This window comes from Populus euphratica, unplaced genomic scaffold, assembly GCF_000495115.2.
Source record: "Populus euphratica unplaced genomic scaffold, PopEup_1.0 scaffold307.1, whole genome shotgun sequence".
NCBI classification, from domain to species: domain Eukaryota; kingdom Viridiplantae; phylum Streptophyta; class Magnoliopsida; order Malpighiales; family Salicaceae; genus Populus; species Populus euphratica.
Window position 1 is genome coordinate 193,143 of NW_011500194.1, and position 20,487 is coordinate 213,629.

General features: G+C 30.4%; 1 protein-coding gene across 1 annotated transcript; it reads left to right on the plus strand.

Annotated features, from left to right (window-relative positions):
• Positions 1 to 1,738: 1,738 nt before the first annotated feature.
• On the plus strand, positions 1,739 to 5,035 carry LOC105111762 (serine/threonine-protein kinase Aurora-2-like). Its single transcript, XM_011007215.1, has 9 exons — positions 1,739 to 1,904; positions 2,155 to 2,271; positions 2,523 to 2,669; positions 2,757 to 2,852; positions 3,086 to 3,181; positions 3,285 to 3,381; positions 3,576 to 3,693; positions 3,953 to 4,025; positions 4,721 to 5,035. The coding sequence occupies exons 1-9, from the start codon at positions 1,869 to 1,871 to the stop codon at positions 4,820 to 4,822; spliced, it is 882 nt and encodes a 293-aa protein (XP_011005517.1). The 5' UTR covers positions 1,739 to 1,868; the 3' UTR covers positions 4,823 to 5,035.
• Positions 5,036 to 20,487: the final 15,452 nt, after the last annotated feature.

The window sequence follows — 20,487 nt, forward strand, 5'->3', positions numbered from 1 at the left end:
TTGAGGATATATATATATATATATATATATATGTAGGGTTTATTGATTTAATTTATAAATGACGTGGTAGATGAAATTTATCAAATATAATTGAAAAAACACACTAAATCTTAATAAAAGGAGATTTAAGATAATTTATGGGAAAGAAGTCACTCTATACATGGAAACACTAATACAACAACAATCCTAAAACTTTTACTACCAAGCCCATCATACGTTAGCCAAATTACTCACAAAAAACATGACCATTTAAGAAAAATATAGCAAAAGACATTGACATTTCAGAAGAAAAAAAAGACTTAAACACTAGTAGATCTAAACTATCCAATACCTTTTATAATTGTATCCAATTCCTTGACTTCCACAATATCAAGATTCATAACCTTCTTAAAAATTAATTACATAATTTTATCATTATTTTTTATCTTAAAATCAAAATCATAATGATTAAATAAGGTAATTACAATTGAGCCTCTCTAATAAGCATATAATATAAATACTCACATCAATTGAGTGTTTTCGTTTCAATTTAAATACGAGTGTCGAATTAATAAAATTTAATTTTTTTTTAAAATTAAATATTTATAGATATAAATTAAAGACCGGTTTAAAAACTTACATCGTGTGCTCTTCAAGATTCAAAGGTATCATCAAGAAAGAGAGTTAAGGGTGAGTGGTGATGAATTTAATAGAGATTGCATGATTATTGTGTTGTTTTTTTATGTTGGTTTGGTTATAATATTAGGTTTTGCATATTGAATTTTGATTTTGAGAGATTTTATATTCATTTAAAAAGAGAAGAAATTGTGTGATCAATTGATTTTTAGTGACTGATTATTGTTTATATGTTATTATATTTTGGGATAGATTTTTTTTTTTAAATTTTGAGCTGTTAAATAATGCAAGCCATAATTTATAAATATGTGGGGGCAAAATGTAGTTGCAAGTAAGCCTTGCAAGGCTCGTAATAATTTTGCCAACATAATTTACAAATGGATAATGATATTTTAATTTCAACACTTCCTAACAATTGTCTCTTGAGACCCATTACATTTTAACGACAATTGAATTGGTTGTTTATCATTTTATATATCATAAGACAAGATATTAAATTTCACATATATTAAAATAAAAGTGTGTTTGTTTTAGAAATTAAGGTTAAGTTTTATGTAAGGAGTCCATTCAAAAAACTAAAAAAAACAGAAAAATTAACTTTTATAATTAAATTTTATGTATAATTGGTTTATATCTAACCTCAACTTTAACTGCAAAAATTAAAACAACCCGAGTGTAAAAAACATTTATTACGTAGTAATAAACAAAGGCCCCGTTATTCAGTACATAGTAAAAAACATTCGAACTAGAATGTAAGAAAAGTTGAGGTGTCAAAAGACTGCTGCGCGATTATCTTGGAATCGATCCAAGCGCAAAATAACATGTTAGAAACTTTCAAACTCACCTCAGTAGTTACATTATTGAGATGGCTCTTTTCAAAAGATTCCCCGAAACAGTGTCGTTTTCCCCTTTGCAGTCAATCAAACCAAATATTTTTTTAGTCCTATATCTCACGTTTTTTTTCCTTTTTAAATCTCAATCACGTGATCGACCCTGAACATTAGACCATCTTTTCCAGTTCCCAGGGTGGCCAGCCATCTGCCAGTTCTCCTCTATGTAATAATAATAATAATAAACCTCACAAAAGGACAAAATAATTTGAAAAAAAAAAAAACATGAAAAGGAGAGGGGATTGGTCTCCGTACTGATTCGACCGTTGGAAATAAAAGTGCTTAATGTGAACCCTCATTTTTGTTAATATCTCTCGGAAAATCTCTCTGAAAAACACTACTCTCTCTAAAAATATATTTCTAATGGCGATTGCTGCGGAGGCCCAGCCCCAACAGAAGGTAATTTCTTGTAAAGCGTTTACCTTGATTTCAAAATCTAGGGTTTTTGTTCTCTTATCGCGTAAAGGGAGAGAAGGTAATTTCTTGTAAAGAGTTTACCTTGATTTCAAAATCTAGGGTATTTGTTTTCTTATCGCGTAAAGGGATCGGTGCTCTTCTTGGTTTGTTTCTTTGATTCTTTTTATGGATCAAATATATAAAGATATAATTAGGATTTTTAATTGTGGGTTTTTCTTAAACTTTGGTACAGGCGAGAACAGATGTATCAGGGGCGGAGAAGAAAAGATGGACGCTTAACGATTTTGATATAGGAAAGCCACTTGGGCGTGGAAAGTTCGGTCATGTTTACTTAGCCAGAGAAAAAAGGGTGAGTTTTGATTTTCAGGGATCAAACCCTTTATTTATTGTTGAAATTCGTGCTTCTTGATCATGAATTGGGCTTATTTTTTTGAATTTATTTGGGTTTTCTTGTGTTAATATGAATTTCTCGTTCTGGGTTTTTCAATTTCTGGGTTTGCTTAGAAACTTTGAGGAAATTAAGAGGATTTTTTTTGGGAATTGTATTACAAGTGGTTGCTGTATAATCATATTGATCTTTTTTCATGTTTGCTGGATCAGAGCAATCATATTGTGGCTTTGAAGGTTCTGTTTAAGAGTCAGTTGCAACAGTCACAGGTTGAACATCAGCTCCGTCGTGAAGTTGAAATTCAGAGTCATCTTAGACATCCCAATATATTGCGCCTTTACGGTTACTTTTATGATCAGGTGTGCTCTTAGGATCCTTGAATGTATTTTTGAAAGTAATTGGTAAACTTGACTGATTTGTGTTTTTTCAAACTGAAATTATGGCAGAAACGAGTTTATTTGATATTAGAATATGCAGCCAAAGGTGAACTCTACAAAGAATTGCAGAAGTGTAAATACTTTAGTGAAAGACGTGCTGCTACTGTGAGTTACTTTTGTGTCATCTCTTTCATTTATCTTCAGTTTACTTGTTCTATCACTAATATCCTTTTGCCAGTATGTTGCTTCAGTTCATTTTTCTTTCAAGTTCCTCTTTTCATTTAATTGCCAATCAAGCATTTTTTTTACTCAAAATTAGATTTTTCTTTGTCCAGCATGTTGATTATGTTATTACTGATTAGAAATTAATGTTGGTGTGGATGTGGTAAATGTGGCAGTATGTTGCGTCATTAGCCAGGGCACTGATTTATTGTCACAGCAAGCATGTGATACACAGAGACATCAAGCCAGAGAACCTGTTAATTGGTGCACAGGTGAAATAACAATTATCCTTGAATAGAATTTCCAATATGTTTCAGATGATTGATTAACTTTCATGTGCTCATAAATAAAGCCAACATTGACTTCTGTTATCAGGGTGAGCTCAAGATTGCAGACTTTGGTTGGTCAGTGCACACTTTTAATCGCAGGCGTACGATGTGTGGTACATTGGACTACCTCCCACCAGAGATGGGTATGTATGTAAGCCACTGGATTTAAGCCAATGGAGATTCCATTTTCTGGTTTGATTTCAGTGAAGGCTTTCAAATACTGTTTGGCTGAGTGAGGAAATGATTTTTAATTAGTCTTGAAAGAGCTCATCCCTAGCAATAACTTTATCTGAGTCCATCCCAAAAAAACTGTTCTTGTATTCTGTTAATGGTGCAGTGCAAAGTGTAGAGCATGATGCTAGTGTTGATATATGGAGCCTGGGTGTTTTATGCTATGAGTTTTTATATGGCATCCCCCCGTTTGAGGCCAAGGAACACTCAGACACATACAGAAGGTAAGCATGAATAAGAAAAATGAAAGATAATGAATAAAACTGCAAATTTGCTTCATTCAGAATACATAAATTCTTTTTTTCCAATTTAAAGGCACTGAAGGATACTGCATGATTCTCATGGTTAACATTGCTCAACTTGCTAATTGTTTTTCTCATTGAGAATCCCTTGCTTCTTTGCTTTTAAATTTATTTCTATATCATTTTTTCTGTAATTCTCTTTTTTTCTCTGAGTTGCTACTACTCGTTACCTTATAAACAGGATTGTGCAAGTGGATCTGAAGTTCCCTCCTAAACCAATTGTCTCTTCTGCTGCAAAGGACCTTATTAGTCAGGTGAAAAATCATTTGGTTGTTGCATCTTCCATAGTAGAACTTGCTTGGCATTTCAACTTTAGAACTTAGATAACCCAAAAGAAATAGGAGATGGGGTTGGTGGAAACAAGGGGTGGATTGCGAAGTTGAAAACTGTAATATATATCCAGAAAGCGAAAATGCGCGTTGCATCTTCCATAATAAAACTTAATTGGCATTTCAATATTAGAACTTTGATAACCCAAAAGAAATAGGAGACAAGGTTGGAGGAAACAAGGGTGGATTGCTGAATTGAAAACTATGATGATATATATGCAGAAAGCGAAAGTTACATGAAAAATATATAGTTAATAGTTCATGTTAAGTGCAACTACGTAATTACACCTTGCTAGTAGAATTAATCAATTGTGCAGGAAATAATATCATGTTACCGCTTTTGGGAGGAAACTGTTGAGAGTAAATGATGTGTATGCAGAATTGAAAACTGTCATAACATGTAGAAAACGAAAATCTCATGTAAAATATATAGTAGCAGTTCATGTTGGGTGCAACTACTTAATTAGACCTTGCTAGTAGAATTAATCAACTGTGCAGGAAATAATATTATGCTATCACTTTTGGGAGGAAACTGTTTTAGAGTAAATGCACTTGCGTCTAGCGTGCTTGTGACTGTTCTCTCTCTTTTTTTTCTCTATTTTTTTCTCTTTGATCAATAGATGCTTGTCAAGGATTCTGTTGAGCGACTACCGTTACATAAGCTACTTGAGCATCCCTGGATTGTTCAAAATGTTGATCCCTCTGGCATCTTTAGGGGTTGAATTGTCTTTATAAGATGCTGTACTACTTCAGGGGAATCAATGGTGTGGGATTTTGGAGAAGAACACAGAACCTTTTGGCAAGGTCTATGAATTTGTGAAGAACCGGATCACAGGGTGACTTGTATGAGTTAATTGCCCATGTTGTCTCCAAGCTCTGGTGAACAAAAAAACATTGGTTTATTATTTTAATATAGAGCCCATATTCTTTTCTTTAAGATCTTCCTTTTCCATTTCGAACAATGCACTTTCTTCTAGACCATGCCTGTTTTTTTTTCTTTCAATTTTCAAACAATATGAAACAATAGTTGCAAAACTTTATAAATCTCTCTCTCCCCTGGGGATGGGGATGGACAACTCAAATTCCCAAGTCGAATATACTATCAAATTAATAGATAATTCACTCTTTGTCATGGCACCCTTGAACAAGACGGATGCTTTACTATAGCTAAATGCAGTTTTCATAGATTAAAACCTTGGAAAAATATAAATCAATTAAAACCAAGGTTGCATATGAGAAACAAACAGAACATAAAGCTACCCTCTCAAGCAAACCTTTTTTTCTCACATTTTTTTTTTGTTATTAAAGAGTGTTTGCACAGGCAAGTGGCCGCTGAAGAATATATAACATGACAAAGAAATATCAAGGATAAAATCTTAAGATTTCTTTAGGGATGATAATTTTATTGGAACGATTTAATATGCTTAAATAAGTGAGTTTTTTTATATAATTATTTTATTCAATAGGTAATAGATAGGATTTGAATTTTATCAAACCCCACTTAAACGTAACACAAGATATATAGTTGTGTTATACAAATATATTATTTGTATTTTTTTTAATTCAGTGTAATATATACATATCTTAATATAAACATAATACTCATATTTGCTAATAATGAGCAAAAAACCTAAATAACCTATTAAACAATAAAAAATTAAACCGAGAAAAAAACCAAATTAATCAATTAAAAATCACAAAAAAGTTTCAGTTAAGTTCGGTTTCGGTTTTCAATGTCTGAAACTGATTGAACAAAACCGAATCGGTTCAACTAGACCAGCACTTGAAAAGAAAAATGTATAAATATGATTTTTTTTTTCTAACCTTAAACCTAAATCAGTATTCTCTAGGACAAAATCAGTTGTTCGCCTTTTGCTCTCTATGTCTCTCCTCTCTTATTTTCCTCTATGCTCCACAACTATTAAGTACTTTTACACGTGTGCGGCGTCACAATGATTGTCCACCACTTATGAAAATTGTAAAGGTCTATATGGCAAATATGGAGAGACAAAGAATTCTTATCTCTTATTAGTAAAATATAGAATGAGAGTCGCCACCTAGTATTTTGGTTACTATCAACCCTAACCTGTCTTAGAGATGAGGTATAAAGACTAGTTGTGTAAAGGAAAGGTATTAGCACCCTAAATACACCTTACCAAAGGTAAGCTGCATTGTTTTGTTATCTAATAAAATCGACAGTTTTTTTGGTATTTTTTAATTATTGGTCATGTTTGTCTAAAATTCAAGAAAAGCCCTCCTCAATAAGTAGATTCTTATCTTAATAGGGTAAAACCTAACCATTCTAGCATTTAAAAAAAAAAGAATTTAATATCCGAAATACATATTACATGTAATGTCGTACTCCAGATACTAAAAGACAAACAAAATAAATTTTTTGTTATTTTTGAAATTTTGACTAATGTTCTCTTGACTTTAACAAACTTGTTATTAAAGCCAAAATACATGTTGAAATATTAATTTTTGGTGTATGAAAAAAATAATATGATTTTTTTAGCTTTGAGACACTTAGCCGTATGCACAAAAATATTTTTTTCATTTTTTAAGTTGTCAAAAACCAGGTATTTTAATACCAAATTTGTATTTTTACAATGATTTAATTGGCATGGGCCAGTATGGCCCAACATAAAGAAAATAAAATGGGCCAACACTGGGCCAACATAAAAAAATAGGCTAGCACCGGTCCAAAAGATGAAAATGGGCCAGCATTGGTGATTAGTATTTAAAAGTGTTTTTTTATCAAGATTTTATATTAATATTTTGCACTTAAAGTATCAATAGCTCCTTAACTAAATCATGTTTTATAATAACAAGTCCGGTACTATAGGATACTTTTAATTTATAGTAAATGTTCATTTTAAATGCAGGCTTATCACATAAATCAAAAGACTAATTGATGAGTTCAACTACTGAAATTGAGAAGACAAAGAAAGGGCCAAGTTTAGAAAAGAGATGCTGGTTTAGTCCAAATTGGAAAATTGTTTGGTAATTCGATCATAACTAAAGCTATAGAACTTGGATTTGGGTATGCTTTTGATTAGTAATTAAAAGTTCATTTTTATCAAGGTTTTGTTTTATTATTTTGCATTTGAAGTATTAATAACTCCTCAACTAAAGTATGTTTTACAATAACAAGTTTGATACCATAAGATACCTTTAATTTATAGTAAATGTTTATCCTAAATGCAGGTTTATCATATAAATGAAAGGATTGATTGATGAGTTGAAATATTGAAATTGAAAGGACAAAGAGAGGGTGAAGTTTAGAAAAGAGATGTTGTTTAGTCCAAACTATAACACTATTCGGTAATTGGATCATAACTAAAGCTGTAGAACTTGGATTTAGATCTGCTTTATATAGATAGAAAGCTAAGACATAGGCCTAAAACTTTCATAGAAAGGTAAGACTCAATTTTGCTGTTTGAAAATCCAAATCTTAGCAATAACGTAGAAGTTCAAATCTGTCCTGCAGTCTAGACAATGTTCAGGGTTCAGCCTATACCTCGAGTTTTAGAAGCCTAAATGACCTCAATTTCTTTTCCTGGAAAGCTGAGACAATTTCCTAGAATTTTCATAGTAAAGTTGGTTCAAATTCTGACGTTATCAATGATGTTTTGTTTAGACAAGAAGATAAGAATTGTCACCAAGTCAAAAGTTGGTCACCCACTCAACAATTAGTCATCAAATCAATAGTTCTCAATTTTAGCCTATGAAAGGAGGTATTTACAATGCATTTAGGCATCTTGATTTCTAGATCAAGATCATGCTCTTGTTTTCTCTCTTTGTGTTTTTGTAATGCTTAAATTTTTCTTTCATTAATATCTTATTTATGTCTTTCAATTCCTTTCCTTTACTTAGTTAACTTTTATCTTATTTATGTTCTTATCTTGCTTATTTATGTTTCTCTCTTTCATATAGAGGTCTAGTTCAAATTCTAACATTATTAATGACTTTTTATTCAGACAAGAGAAGATAAGAATTATCACCAAGTCAAAAGTTGACCACTCACTCATCAATTAGTCATCAAATCAATAGTTTCCAATTTTGACCGATAAATGAAGGCATTTGCTATGCATTTAGGCATCTTGGTTTCTAGATCAAGATCATATTCTTGCTTTCTCTTTTTGTATTTTTGTAATGCTTAAGTTTGTCTTTCATTAATATCTTGTTTATGCCTTTCATTTCCTTTCTTTTATTTAGTTAACTTTTATTTTATTTATATTTTTTATCTTTTTTATTTATGTTTTTCACTTTCATTATGTTTAGCTAAGTTTATTATGTCAAGGTGAAAATGTTATACTAATGGTGTAAGAATAAGTATAGTATAAACTCAACATGAAATTTAATGTTTGATACTAATATGTTTTGCATTTGTTATCTTGTTCACTCTTAATACTTTTCTTGTTAAGTGGTTAATATAGATTTATGTTGTATAACACTTGGAACAACAAATATTTAACACTTTCGCAGCCCAACTATATGGTATAACCTATACCTGTGTTATGAAAGGAACTTGATTTGTTGTTAACATAAGTTATAATCATGAATGTCTGACAACATTTACAAGTATTAGCATTATTCGATAAGATAACTAATGTAATCATGTTAACAATTTATGATCCGATTGGAACCTCCTTTGTGTGTGGTTTTCAATTGAATAATAAGAGCTTATACTATACCTATTTGAAATACCATTAGTGGATTCTCTAACCTTGATATTTTTTGTTATCATTGTTTAATCCTCACATTGATTTTCCATCTCAAAGTTCTTATCAACTTCTTCTTCTTCTTCTTCTTCTACTACTACTACTACTACTATTATTACTATTACTATTACTATTACTATTGTTGTTGTTGTTGTATTATTATTGTTTATAATTTATATAATTAACCTCCTTGTGGTTCGACCCCGGTCTTACTAGGTTATTTATTACTTTGACACTCCTACACTTGGGAGAAGACATCAATCTTTTGGTTATGTCAAGTTTTTTGTGCTATTGCTGGGGAGGTAAATTCTTGTACAAATTATAGTATTTATTTTATTTTTACTTTTCACTTTTCTTGTATCTAACTTTATTTCTTTTGTTTTGTTTCTTCTTCTTTTGTTTTCTTTTTCCTTTTATTCTATTCCTACATGTGTATGAGAATATGGTCACGTACATTAAGTGGTAAAGTTTGCAGTGTATCCTCATTATTTTTAGAAAATATGGTCGAAGAAGATAACTAATCGCTTCATAATGAGAATATTCAGAATAACCGTGTTAGAACACTTAGAAACCACATGAATCCCACAAGAACAAGTGCAGAATTATGCATAGTTTTCCCTCCTAATGTATCTTATTTTAATTTTAAGTCAGACATTGTTCAACTTTTACTTCTTTTCATGGCTTAGATTTAGAAAATCCATACCTGTATTTAAAGGAATTTGAGAAGGTATGTAACACCTATAATGACTCAAATTGTAGCATGAACACCATTAGATTAAAGGTTTTTCCTTTTTCATTAAAAGATAAAGCTAAAACATGGCCATAAAATTTGAGACCAGAATCCATTCATGCTTGGGATGAAATGCAACAATACTTTTTAAAGAAGTTTTTCCCTTCTCATAGAACAAACTCTTTCAAAAGACAAATCACCATTTTCACTAAAAAATCAGGAGAAACATTTTACCAATGTTAGGGTAGGTATCAATACTTACTTAATACTTGCCCTCATCATGGTTTTGAAATATAAAAATTGGTTTCATATTTTTATGAAGGGTTAACACCAAGAGATAGACAAATGGTTGAATTGATGTGCAATAGAACTTTTAACGATAAAGAACAAAATGAAGGTATGTACATCTAGTTGAAAATGTGCAAAATTAGGATACTACAGGCACTTTTGAGGCACTAAGTAAAACCTAACTTCATACATCTAATGGAGGTATGTACAACCTCAGGAAAGATCATGACCTCCAAGCCAAGTTTGCTTCTTTGACAAGAAAAGTTGAGGCACTAAAATTGAAAAAGAGTAGTTAATTAAAATTTGTTTAAGATATTGTATGTCAAATCTGTGAAACAAATGAACACTCAACCAATGACTATCCAACTTTTCCTTCTTTTAAGGAATGTCTCTACAAACAAGTCCATGCTTTAAATAGTTTTCAAAGGCCCAATTATAACCCATACTCGCAAACATACAATCATGGTTGGAGAAATCACCCAAATTTTAGTTGGAAGAGTGATAACAATAATGCACAAACTTTATAATCACTGTTTCAAGCACACTATAATTTTCAAAATTTTTATAATTATGCACCTCCTTATACTCCATCTCATATAAGAAATCTTGAGAAAACATTGCATGCATTCATTGAAAAGTAAGCGATAATAAATACTCAACTTGCTCAAAGCATAACAGATTTTAAAGATACTCTTACAAAATTAACATCTGTTCTTAGTTTTCAAGAGAAGGTAAGTTTCTATCTCAACCATAACAAAATCTTAAGGGGCAATACAATGCAAAAGCAAGTAGTTTTGGAAGCTAACACATGGATCAAGTCAAATCAGTCATCACTCTTCATAATGGTAAGGTTATTGAAAAAACCATTATTGAACCTTGTGAGAAAGATGATGAGTCAATCTCTAAGGATAAGGAAGAGGTTGAATCTGAACATTGTAAAGAAAAGATTGATTCACCGTTAGCACTTCTATTTCCTCATGCTATGACCAATTAAAGAAAAGTCAATCACAATTCTGAAATCTTTGAAACTTTCAAACAGGTAAGGATCAATATATCTTTGTTGGATGCTATTAAACAAGTACCTTCCTATGCTAAATTTTTGAAAGATTTGTGCACTATGAAGAGAAAACTAAATGTGGAAAAAAAAGCCTTTTTAGTCGAACAAGTAAGTGTCATTCTTCAAAACAATAATGCTTTGAAATATAAAAAGCTTGGTTGTCCTACAATTTCTTACTTTATTAGATAACATAAAATTAAAAGAGCCTTGATCTTGGAGCTGTGTGAATTTATTTTCATATTTAGTCTTTTAGAGTCTCAACTTAGGTGAGTTAAAACCAACTTCTGTAACTCTTTTACTTGCTGATAGATCTGTAAAAGTGCCTAGAGGAATAGTTGAAGATGTGTTAGTACAAGTCGATAAATTTATTTATCATGTGGATTTTATTGTCTTGGACACACAACCTGTTAAAGCATGTAATTCATTTCTTATTATTTTAGGATGTCTATTTCTTGCAACTTCTAATGCATTGATTAATTATAGAAATGGACTAATGAAGCTATCATTTGAAAACATGATGTTAGAGATGAATATTTTTAACATTTGCAAGCAACCTGAAGATGATAATCATTTACAAAAAGTAGATTTTATTGAAGAATTAGTTTATGATCAACTTAAATCTACTTTGAGTAAAATTGAGTTGGATGAATTTGAAGATTTGAAAATGATTTATTCTTAGAAAGAAATCAAGGATGAAAAAGGCACAAAAAATATTGATGCAGATCTTTTATCAAGAGTGAAAATAGATTCGACATCTGACATCACACTAATCGATGATTACTTTCCAGACGAATCCTTACTTTCTCTTAGTTCAATACCTTAATTTGCTAAAAATATCAATTTTCTTGCTTTAGAAGATTTGCTAACTCATTGGAGTACCCAAGATAAAAAAAAGTTTTTGAACAAAGTGAAGAACTTTTATTGGGATGACCTTAACTTATTCAAATATTGTCCTGATCAAATTTTTCAAAGATGCATTCTTGACAATGAGGTAAGTAGTGTCATTAAACTTTATCATTCTGAAGCATGTGAGAGTCATTTCTCATAAAAACAGCTGTGAAAATCTTTCAAAATAAATTTTATTAGACCACCATGTTCAAGGACACGTATACATTCTACAAAACTTGTGAAAATTATTAAAAAGTTGATACTGGACAAAAAGTTTTGCTTTATATTTCTCGACTCTATTTATTTACTAGAGAGCTAAGATCAATATAGAGTAGTTCATTTATTAAGAAAGATGTGTATCCTTATGACTTTGATATTTAGAATCTAAAAAGTAATAATTTTTTTAAAGTAAATAGACATCATTTGAAAGCTCACTTGATAATTTACTAGTGAAAATGAATCAATTGGTTTGAATGATTTTATAGATAAATATTGATTATTTTGTTTTTCTCATATTATTTTTGTGTTTTTTTTGTATGACTCTGGGTTTGCTAGTCTCTCTCACCCTGGTTAAATGACGAATAATGACACTCCGTGACTCTTAAGTTGGTTCTTTTAGTTTCCCATGATAACTAATATCTGTGTATATATTTGTTCATCTTTGCATCTCTTTTCCACTTCTCATCTTAAAAAAATAGACACCACTCATGAAAAATTAAAAAGTATTTTCCCACTTTGCCTCAAAATATGATTACAAAAATTTACGAAGCTAAGTGTGCAAGATTGAGGTTATTAATGAACTATGGAATTCCTGAAGATATTTGCTAGCTAATTGAAGCAAAGGTTCGATTATTAGCTGAGTCTTCCAATTCTTTTATTTTATACATGCTTGGGACAGGTAAAAGCATTTTTGCAAAGAAAACGTCATGTAAAATGACTAAAAGTCTGTCATTGATATGCCAGATAGACTTGTAATGCACAATGTTGTTCTTTAGGAATGATATTTATAAACTGTAAAGATAAAATACAATTCATTAATGATGTCTTGAGTAAGGAGTGTTTAGATAATCTTCTATTGACTTTTGAAAGGCATCCTAGTGGAGATGTGCATCGTACAATTCATGATTTATAACCCTATTTTCATAAAGAACATAATCGACTTAGTCTTGGAAATCTAACTAAAAAAGACCTTGTTTGTTAGTTTTTAAGAAAACTGGATGGGAAGCTTATCCCCGACCTATGAAGGGCGTTTAAATCGTTCTTGGTTTTATTAATAGAGCATAATATTTATGTTTTGTTGTTTCTTATATTTGTTTAAGCGTGTTTCAGGTTTGTTAGTAGTTGCTGTTTCAATTAATGTCTTATATACTCTATCTTTCTACTTATAAGATTGAGGACCATATCTCATTTTGGTTGAGGGGAGAGGGTAGTAGTTGATATTAAAAAAAAACTAACTGTGTTTTCTATTTCATAAATCATTTGCAAAACTGTTGTTACTAAGATGATAGAGTAAAGAGGAATTTTATTGACTCTTGAGACGTGTCTTGGTAAATATTTTTCAATTGTTATTTGAAATATTCATAACAAGGTCTATAAAAATACTTCTTGAAATATTCATGTTTACAAACTCTTATATTATTATCACTTAATTCTGCTCGTATACTCATTTAACAAGTATTCTTAAACCTTCATTTTCACGCACACACTTTAACATATGATTATGGGTTGTATATTGGATTATTACATTATTTATATTCTTTTGTTAAAGGTAACAACTAAGGGAAATTGATGGTAAATAAATTGTAAAAAAACAAAAAACAAAGAAAATGATGATAATAAAAACGTAGATAAGTTTGGTTTCGTAACCTCCCTAACCTAAGTAATTAAACCTAAAGGGGTGTTTTAACACCTAATATCTAAAATCAACTAACATGGGAGCTATTGGCTTAACGCTTGTTACATGAGTTGAGGAAAAAAGCTTAAGAAAATAAAACATTGTACTATCTATGTATCAGTATCTACAACCCGAGTTATTAAGCACGAAGGGGTGACTCAACACCTAATGCCCTAAGACCGCCTGGTTTAGGAGTTATTAGCTGAAAGCTTGTTATATGAGTTAAAGATGCATTGTGTTATATGTATACATTTTAAAAAAACAAAAAAAAAGAAAAAAAAAGAGAAAAAAAGGATAATAATCCCAACTCAAGGAAGTTAACCTTAAATATTAGAACAAAATTTTATTTTCTTCCAAGAAAAGCCCCATAACTATGTGTTGATATATTGAGCACAATAGGAAGGTTTATTAATGTCTTGTGTAAGAGGTATTGAGCAAATATATAAATTTAATGAGAGTTTATTTATCTAAATAGATTAATGGAAGTTGAATGATAAATGTCTTACTTTGTGGACTTTATAAATTATTTTTCTATTTTAACGCTTTGATTACTAGGGACTAGTAATAAGCTGGTTGTGGTTTATAATTAATACTTAAAAGTGTATTTTTATCAAGGTTTTGTATCATCATTTTGCATTTGTAAGTATTAATAATTTCTCAACTAAAACATATTTTATAATAACAAGTCTGATACCATAAGATATCTTTAATTTATGGTAAATGTTTATCCTAAAGACAGGCCTATCACATAAATAAAAGGGTTGATTGATTAGTTGAAGTACTGAAATTGAAAGGACAAAGAGAGGGTAAAGCTTAGAAAAGAAATACTGATTCAACCCAAACTAGAACACTGTTCGGTCATTGGGTCATATCTAGAGCTGTAGATTTTGGATTTAGGTTTGCTCTATATGGATAGAAATCTAAGACATAGGCCTAAAATATCCATGAAAAGGCAAGACTCAATTCTACTATTTGGAAGTCCAAATTTTAGCAACAACGTAGAAGTCTAAATCTGTCCTGCAGCCTAGATACTATTCAAATGTTCAACCTATATCTTGAGCTCTAAAAGTCTAAATGGCCTCAATATTTTTTTCCTTAAAAGCTAAGAGAATTTTCTAGAACTTTTATGATTTATGCTTGTCCAAATTCTGATGTTAGCAATAATATTTTATTCAGACAAGAAGATAAGGATTGTCCCCAAGTCAAGAGTTAGCCACCCACTCAACAATTAGTCATCAAATTAATAGTTCTCAATTTTAGCCTATAAAAGAATGTATTTGTCATGCATTTAGATATCTTGATTTTCAGATCATAAGGAAAGATCAGCATCAATATTTTCTACCCCCTAATCTATGTTTCTTTTTTCTTTTAACCCTTTCTTAATCGTTGGATTTTTTTTAAGCCTTTCATTTTTCATTGATTCTATTAGTGTCCTCAAAATATCTCTCATTTGCCCTTAATACTAGGTTTGATCCTAATCAAGGTTTCTTTTGAAAGAAAATTGTTCTTGCTCAAATGAGGATTTTGCAATGGATATAATCTTTAGACAGTGAAGGGATAACACACATGGCCTTTTCTCATTTCAAGCAAGGTCAGTTAAAACTGATAAATTTTGACCTTATCTAATAGAATGATTTGGATTTGTAAGAATCATAATTCATGAGTCCATAACTATTAAATCCACTACATGTCATTATACATACTGCTAAAATTTAGCTACATCGTCTAGTTTCATATGTGAGTTCTAAATTGTTTGGTCACCTCATGTCATTTCAACAAGCATCAAGTCATTTCTGTAATCAAAACAATTTTAATCTTTAGGATTGATAAGATTTTATTTTGCATGTTAGAGTTTGATCATAGTATTTTATCATAATACCCTTTGAAAGAAACATCTCATGATTTTAGAACAACAAAGAGATAAAGAAAAGACATGTTTTGTTAAAGGATGAGAAGTAATCCCAAAAAAAAATGCAAAATGGCAAAAATCCATAACATAGATGATTGACAGTTTAACCCCTTCTTGGATCAGCTTCTCTAGCAATATCTATGTTTTGTTAAGCAATTTCGATAACTTGTCATTCTAAGGATGTTTTGGTGACAAAGTGATTAATGACATCATCTTTCACATACTCAGCTTAATTCTTGAAACTCTTGAATCTATTCAACTAGAATGGCTTAGGAACCCACAATGATATTCACATCTCATCTGAATTATACCACAGTGGTTGCATGAAATTTGTTGAAATCGAGGCAATAAGTCTAGAATCTAATAGATGTTGTTTGACAAACTTGAGTGGCAGAGGGATATCAATCTTGATAAAAACATTTGAGTAGTTGATGTTATGACAATACTTGACTAGGCTATATATATAAGGTTTTCCACCTTCAGAGTTATCTTCTAATCCATCTCTCATCTTTGTTCTAGAATTCATGATAGAACCTGCAATATTTCCCTTCTTCATAGCTTGTTCAATTCTTTAAGCAATTGTCACAATATCATATCAATCTTCATATGTTGTTATGGTTGCAAGAGGATTGGTAGAAACCTTCCAATAACAAGTAATCTTAATAGTGCTTGAAGACATGTAGTGTTGCCATTACTAATGTGTGGAATCATGCATTGTCTCAACTAGAAGAGAAGCTGATAAATCTGAAACCCTTTTATCTCCTCTTAATTCCTCACTGGCAGTGCAACAAACAAATACCTATAGAGGGAGTTCAGTTATGTTGAAGTTCAATGTGTGCTCTTGTTTTTCAGACCAGTTTTGTCACTTCTCCTTTTATGTTTTCTTGTAGCTGATCTAAAATTAATACACCCCTATATCAGATTCCTAACTGGAAGATCCATAAATAGATCTATATTGAGATAGCTTTGCCATGACATTTACTCTTGCTTTTTGGATTGGGAGTGCTCTTTTCTCTACTACTGTGTTTTTCAAATCAATATATTATAAGTGCAGCTAACCCAGAAAAAAAACTATCTTTCATTAATGATTGCAAGCATTGCTAATTTTCATGACTGAACAAGAGAGGTGTAACTTTGGCGATGTGGTTGTTGTTGGTGGAGTTCTAGGAAGAAAAGCTAAAAATATTCTTCTCATGTGGGATGTGGTCAAACGATGTTCACACAGAAGGCTGCATATGCATTCCCTTTTCATTCTTGATGCTCAACACTTGTTCAAGCAGATAAAGGAGTCTAGCTACTTCACATTTGATGCTCTCCATTTCCTTTAGACTTCCGGACCCTATTCTTTATTTTTTGACTTTTCTCAATTTAGTGTAGAAGACTATAAATGGGGGAACCTACTTTTCATCTTAGTGCATGCATGATAAATGTATGAACATTTTTCTATATGATGGACTTGCCCTTCAAGGGCTGACATATAGTCATAACTCTTGCATGATGAAACAAGAATCTTAATTCTTGCCCAAACTCTATAAATTTTTTTTTTCTGAGTAACAAACATTATGTTCCCATAAATCTTAAGTTCAAGATGTTTCAAGAAAGGTTTGACCTTATATAAATAAAGGTGGCACACACAACCTAAGGATATGTTATATTCATTATATGAGATGAAAGGTAGGTTTTCTACCTAGTCTCAAAACAAGTCTCATATTTTCCTAGTGACAATCTTTATAAAGATAGTATAAGGGTGTCGCTAGGAGTAGTTAAGTCTATATGCCCACCATTACTAAGTAGACACTTAGATATGAGTTGGGTATTTCACACATCTGAACTTTAACCATTAGTTATAGGGCAGATCACTAATTCCCCACTTACCTTAGAAGCTTGTAAGTGCCTTCCAAAAATTAAAGCATGTGATGCATGAGAAAATTCTATACAATGCATGAACAAATATGTACAAAATATAAAGTGCATAAGAAAATAAATATAGAAAAATCATATTAACAATAAACATGCAAACCTAATAATAAAACAAAATAATTGATTAGTACTTAAAAGTGCATTTTTATCAAGGTTTTATATCATCATTTTGCACTTGAAGTATCAATAACTCTTTAACTAAAACATGTTTATAATAAAAAGTCTGATACTATAAGACACCTTTAATTTATGGTAAATATTCATCTTAAATGCAGGCTTATCACATAAATCAAAAGGTTGATCATGCTCTTGCTTTCTCTCTTTGTAATTTTGTAATGCTTAATTTTTGCTTTAATTAATATCTTGTTTATACCTTTCATTTCATTTCTTTTACTTAGTTAAATTTTGTTTTATTTATGTTCTAATCTTGTTTATTTATGTTTCTCTCTTTCATTATTTTTAGTTAAGTTTATTATGTCAAGGTGAAATATTTCAATAATGGTGTTAGGATAAGTATAATATACACTCAATATGAACTCCAATGCTTATATCCTAAACAACTTGTTATTAACATGTCTTATCATTTTTATCTTATTAATTCTTAATATCTTGCTTGTTAAATGATTAATCTAGATTTGTGTTGTATAACACTTGGTACTACAAAAGCTTGACACTTTCATAGTTAACCGTATGGTATAACTTACACCTGTGCTATAAAAGAAACTTGATTTGTTATTAACATAAGTTAGCATAATGAATTCCTAATAATATTTCAAAGTTTGGTGTTACTTAAATAGGATTATTAATATAATCATGTTAATAATTTATAATGAGTTATTAATGACAAATAATCCAATTGGAACCTTCTTTGTGTGTGGTTTCCAATTGAGTAATAAAAAGAGTTTATATTATACTTATTTAAAATACTATTTGTGCATCTTCTAACCTTGATATTTTTTTTTAGCATTGTTTAATCCTCACATTAATCTTACATCTCAAAATCCTCTTTATTATTATTGTTGTTGTTGTTGTTATTTATATAGTTAACCTCCCTTTGATTTGACCCTAGTCTTGCTGGGTTATTTATTACTTCAACACTCTTACATTTGAGAAAAGACATCAATCTTTTGGTCATGTCAATAATTAGATAAAAACAAAGCTTAGTCCACTAGGTTCCCAATGAAGTTGTCATTTTATTGCACGTGAAATGCGGTATCACGATGATTGTCCACCGCTCATGAAAATTGAAAAGGTCTATTTGGGAAATAGGAGAGACAAGGAATTCTTGTCTCTTATCAGTAAAATATGAAATGAGAGTCGCCATCTAATATTTTAATCAGTAGGAACTTTAACTGGTCTTAGAGATAGGGTATGGAGACTAGTTGCGTAAAGGAAAGTTATTAGCACCCTTAAGGTAAGCTGCATTGTTACACTATCTAAAAGAAATAAGGTGACTAATTAGTACTTAAAAGTGTATTTTTATCAAGATTTTATATCATCACTTCGCACTTAAAGTATCAATAACTCTTTAACTAAAGCATGTCAATAATATAAGATAATTTTAATTTATGGTAAATATTCATTTTAAATGTAGGCCTATTACATAAATCCAAAGATTGATTGATGAGTTTAACTACTAAAATCAAGAAGATAAAGAGAGGGCTAAGATTAGAAAAGAGATGCTTGTTCAGTCTAAACCAGAATACTATTTGGTTATTGGATCATAGTTGGAGTTGTCAAACTTTGATTTAGGTCTAGTGTATATGTATGGAAAGCTAATATATAGGCCTAAAATATTCATGAAGAGTCCAAGACTTAATTTTGATGTTTGGAAGTCCAAATCTTAGCATCAAAAGAGAAGTCTGAATCTGTCCTGTAGCCCAAACACCATTCAACATTCAGCCCATATCTCGAGTTCTAAAAGCCCAAATGTACCGATTCTATTTTTTTTTAAAGTTGAGATAATTTTCTAGAACTTTCATGAAGACCATCGATTCAAATTCTGATGTTTGCAATGACGTTTTGTTTAGACAAGAAGATAAGGATTGTCACCAAGTCAAGATCTAGTCATCCACTCAATAATTAGTCATCAAATCAATAATTCTAAATTTTAGAATATAAAAAAAGGCATTTGCCATGCATTCAGGCATATTGGTTTTCAGATCAAAATCATGTTCTTGCTTTCTTTCTTTATATTTTCATAATGCTTAAGTTTTGCTTTCATTAATATGTTGTTTATGCTTTTCATTTCATTTTCTTTACTCAGTTAACTTATATCTTATTTATTTTTTTATATTGTTTATTTATGTCCCTTTTTCTTTTTTTTATTATGTTTAGCTAAGTTTATTATGTCAAGGTGAAAAGGTTACACTAATGGTGTAAGAATAAGTATAGTATAAACTCAACATCGAGTTTAATATTTGATACTAACATGTTTTGTATTTGTTATCTTATTCACTTTTAATACTTTGCTTGTTAAATGGTTAATCTAGATTTATGTTGTATAACTTTTGGATAAATACTTGACACTTTTATAGCCCAACCGTATGGTACAACCGACACTTATGCTATGAAAGAAAGTTTATTTGTTGTTAAGATAAGTTATAATTATCAATACTTGATAACATTTATAAGAATTAGCATTATTCGAATAAGATAACTAAAGTAATCATGATAACAATTTTTAATCTGATTGTAATCTCCTTTATATGTGGTTTCCAGTTGAGTAATAAAAAGAGTTTATACTATATTTGTTTGGAATACCATTAGTGGATCCTCTAACCTTGTAAATTTTTTTTTATTTAATCATGACATTAATCTTATATCTCAAAGTCTTCTTTAACTTATTATTGTTTCTGTTGCTGCTGCTGCTGCTGTTGCTGTTGTTATTTATAATTTATATTGTTAACCTTTTTGTGGTTCAACCTAGATTTTATCGGGTTATTTATTACTTCAACACTCCTGCACTTGGGAGAAG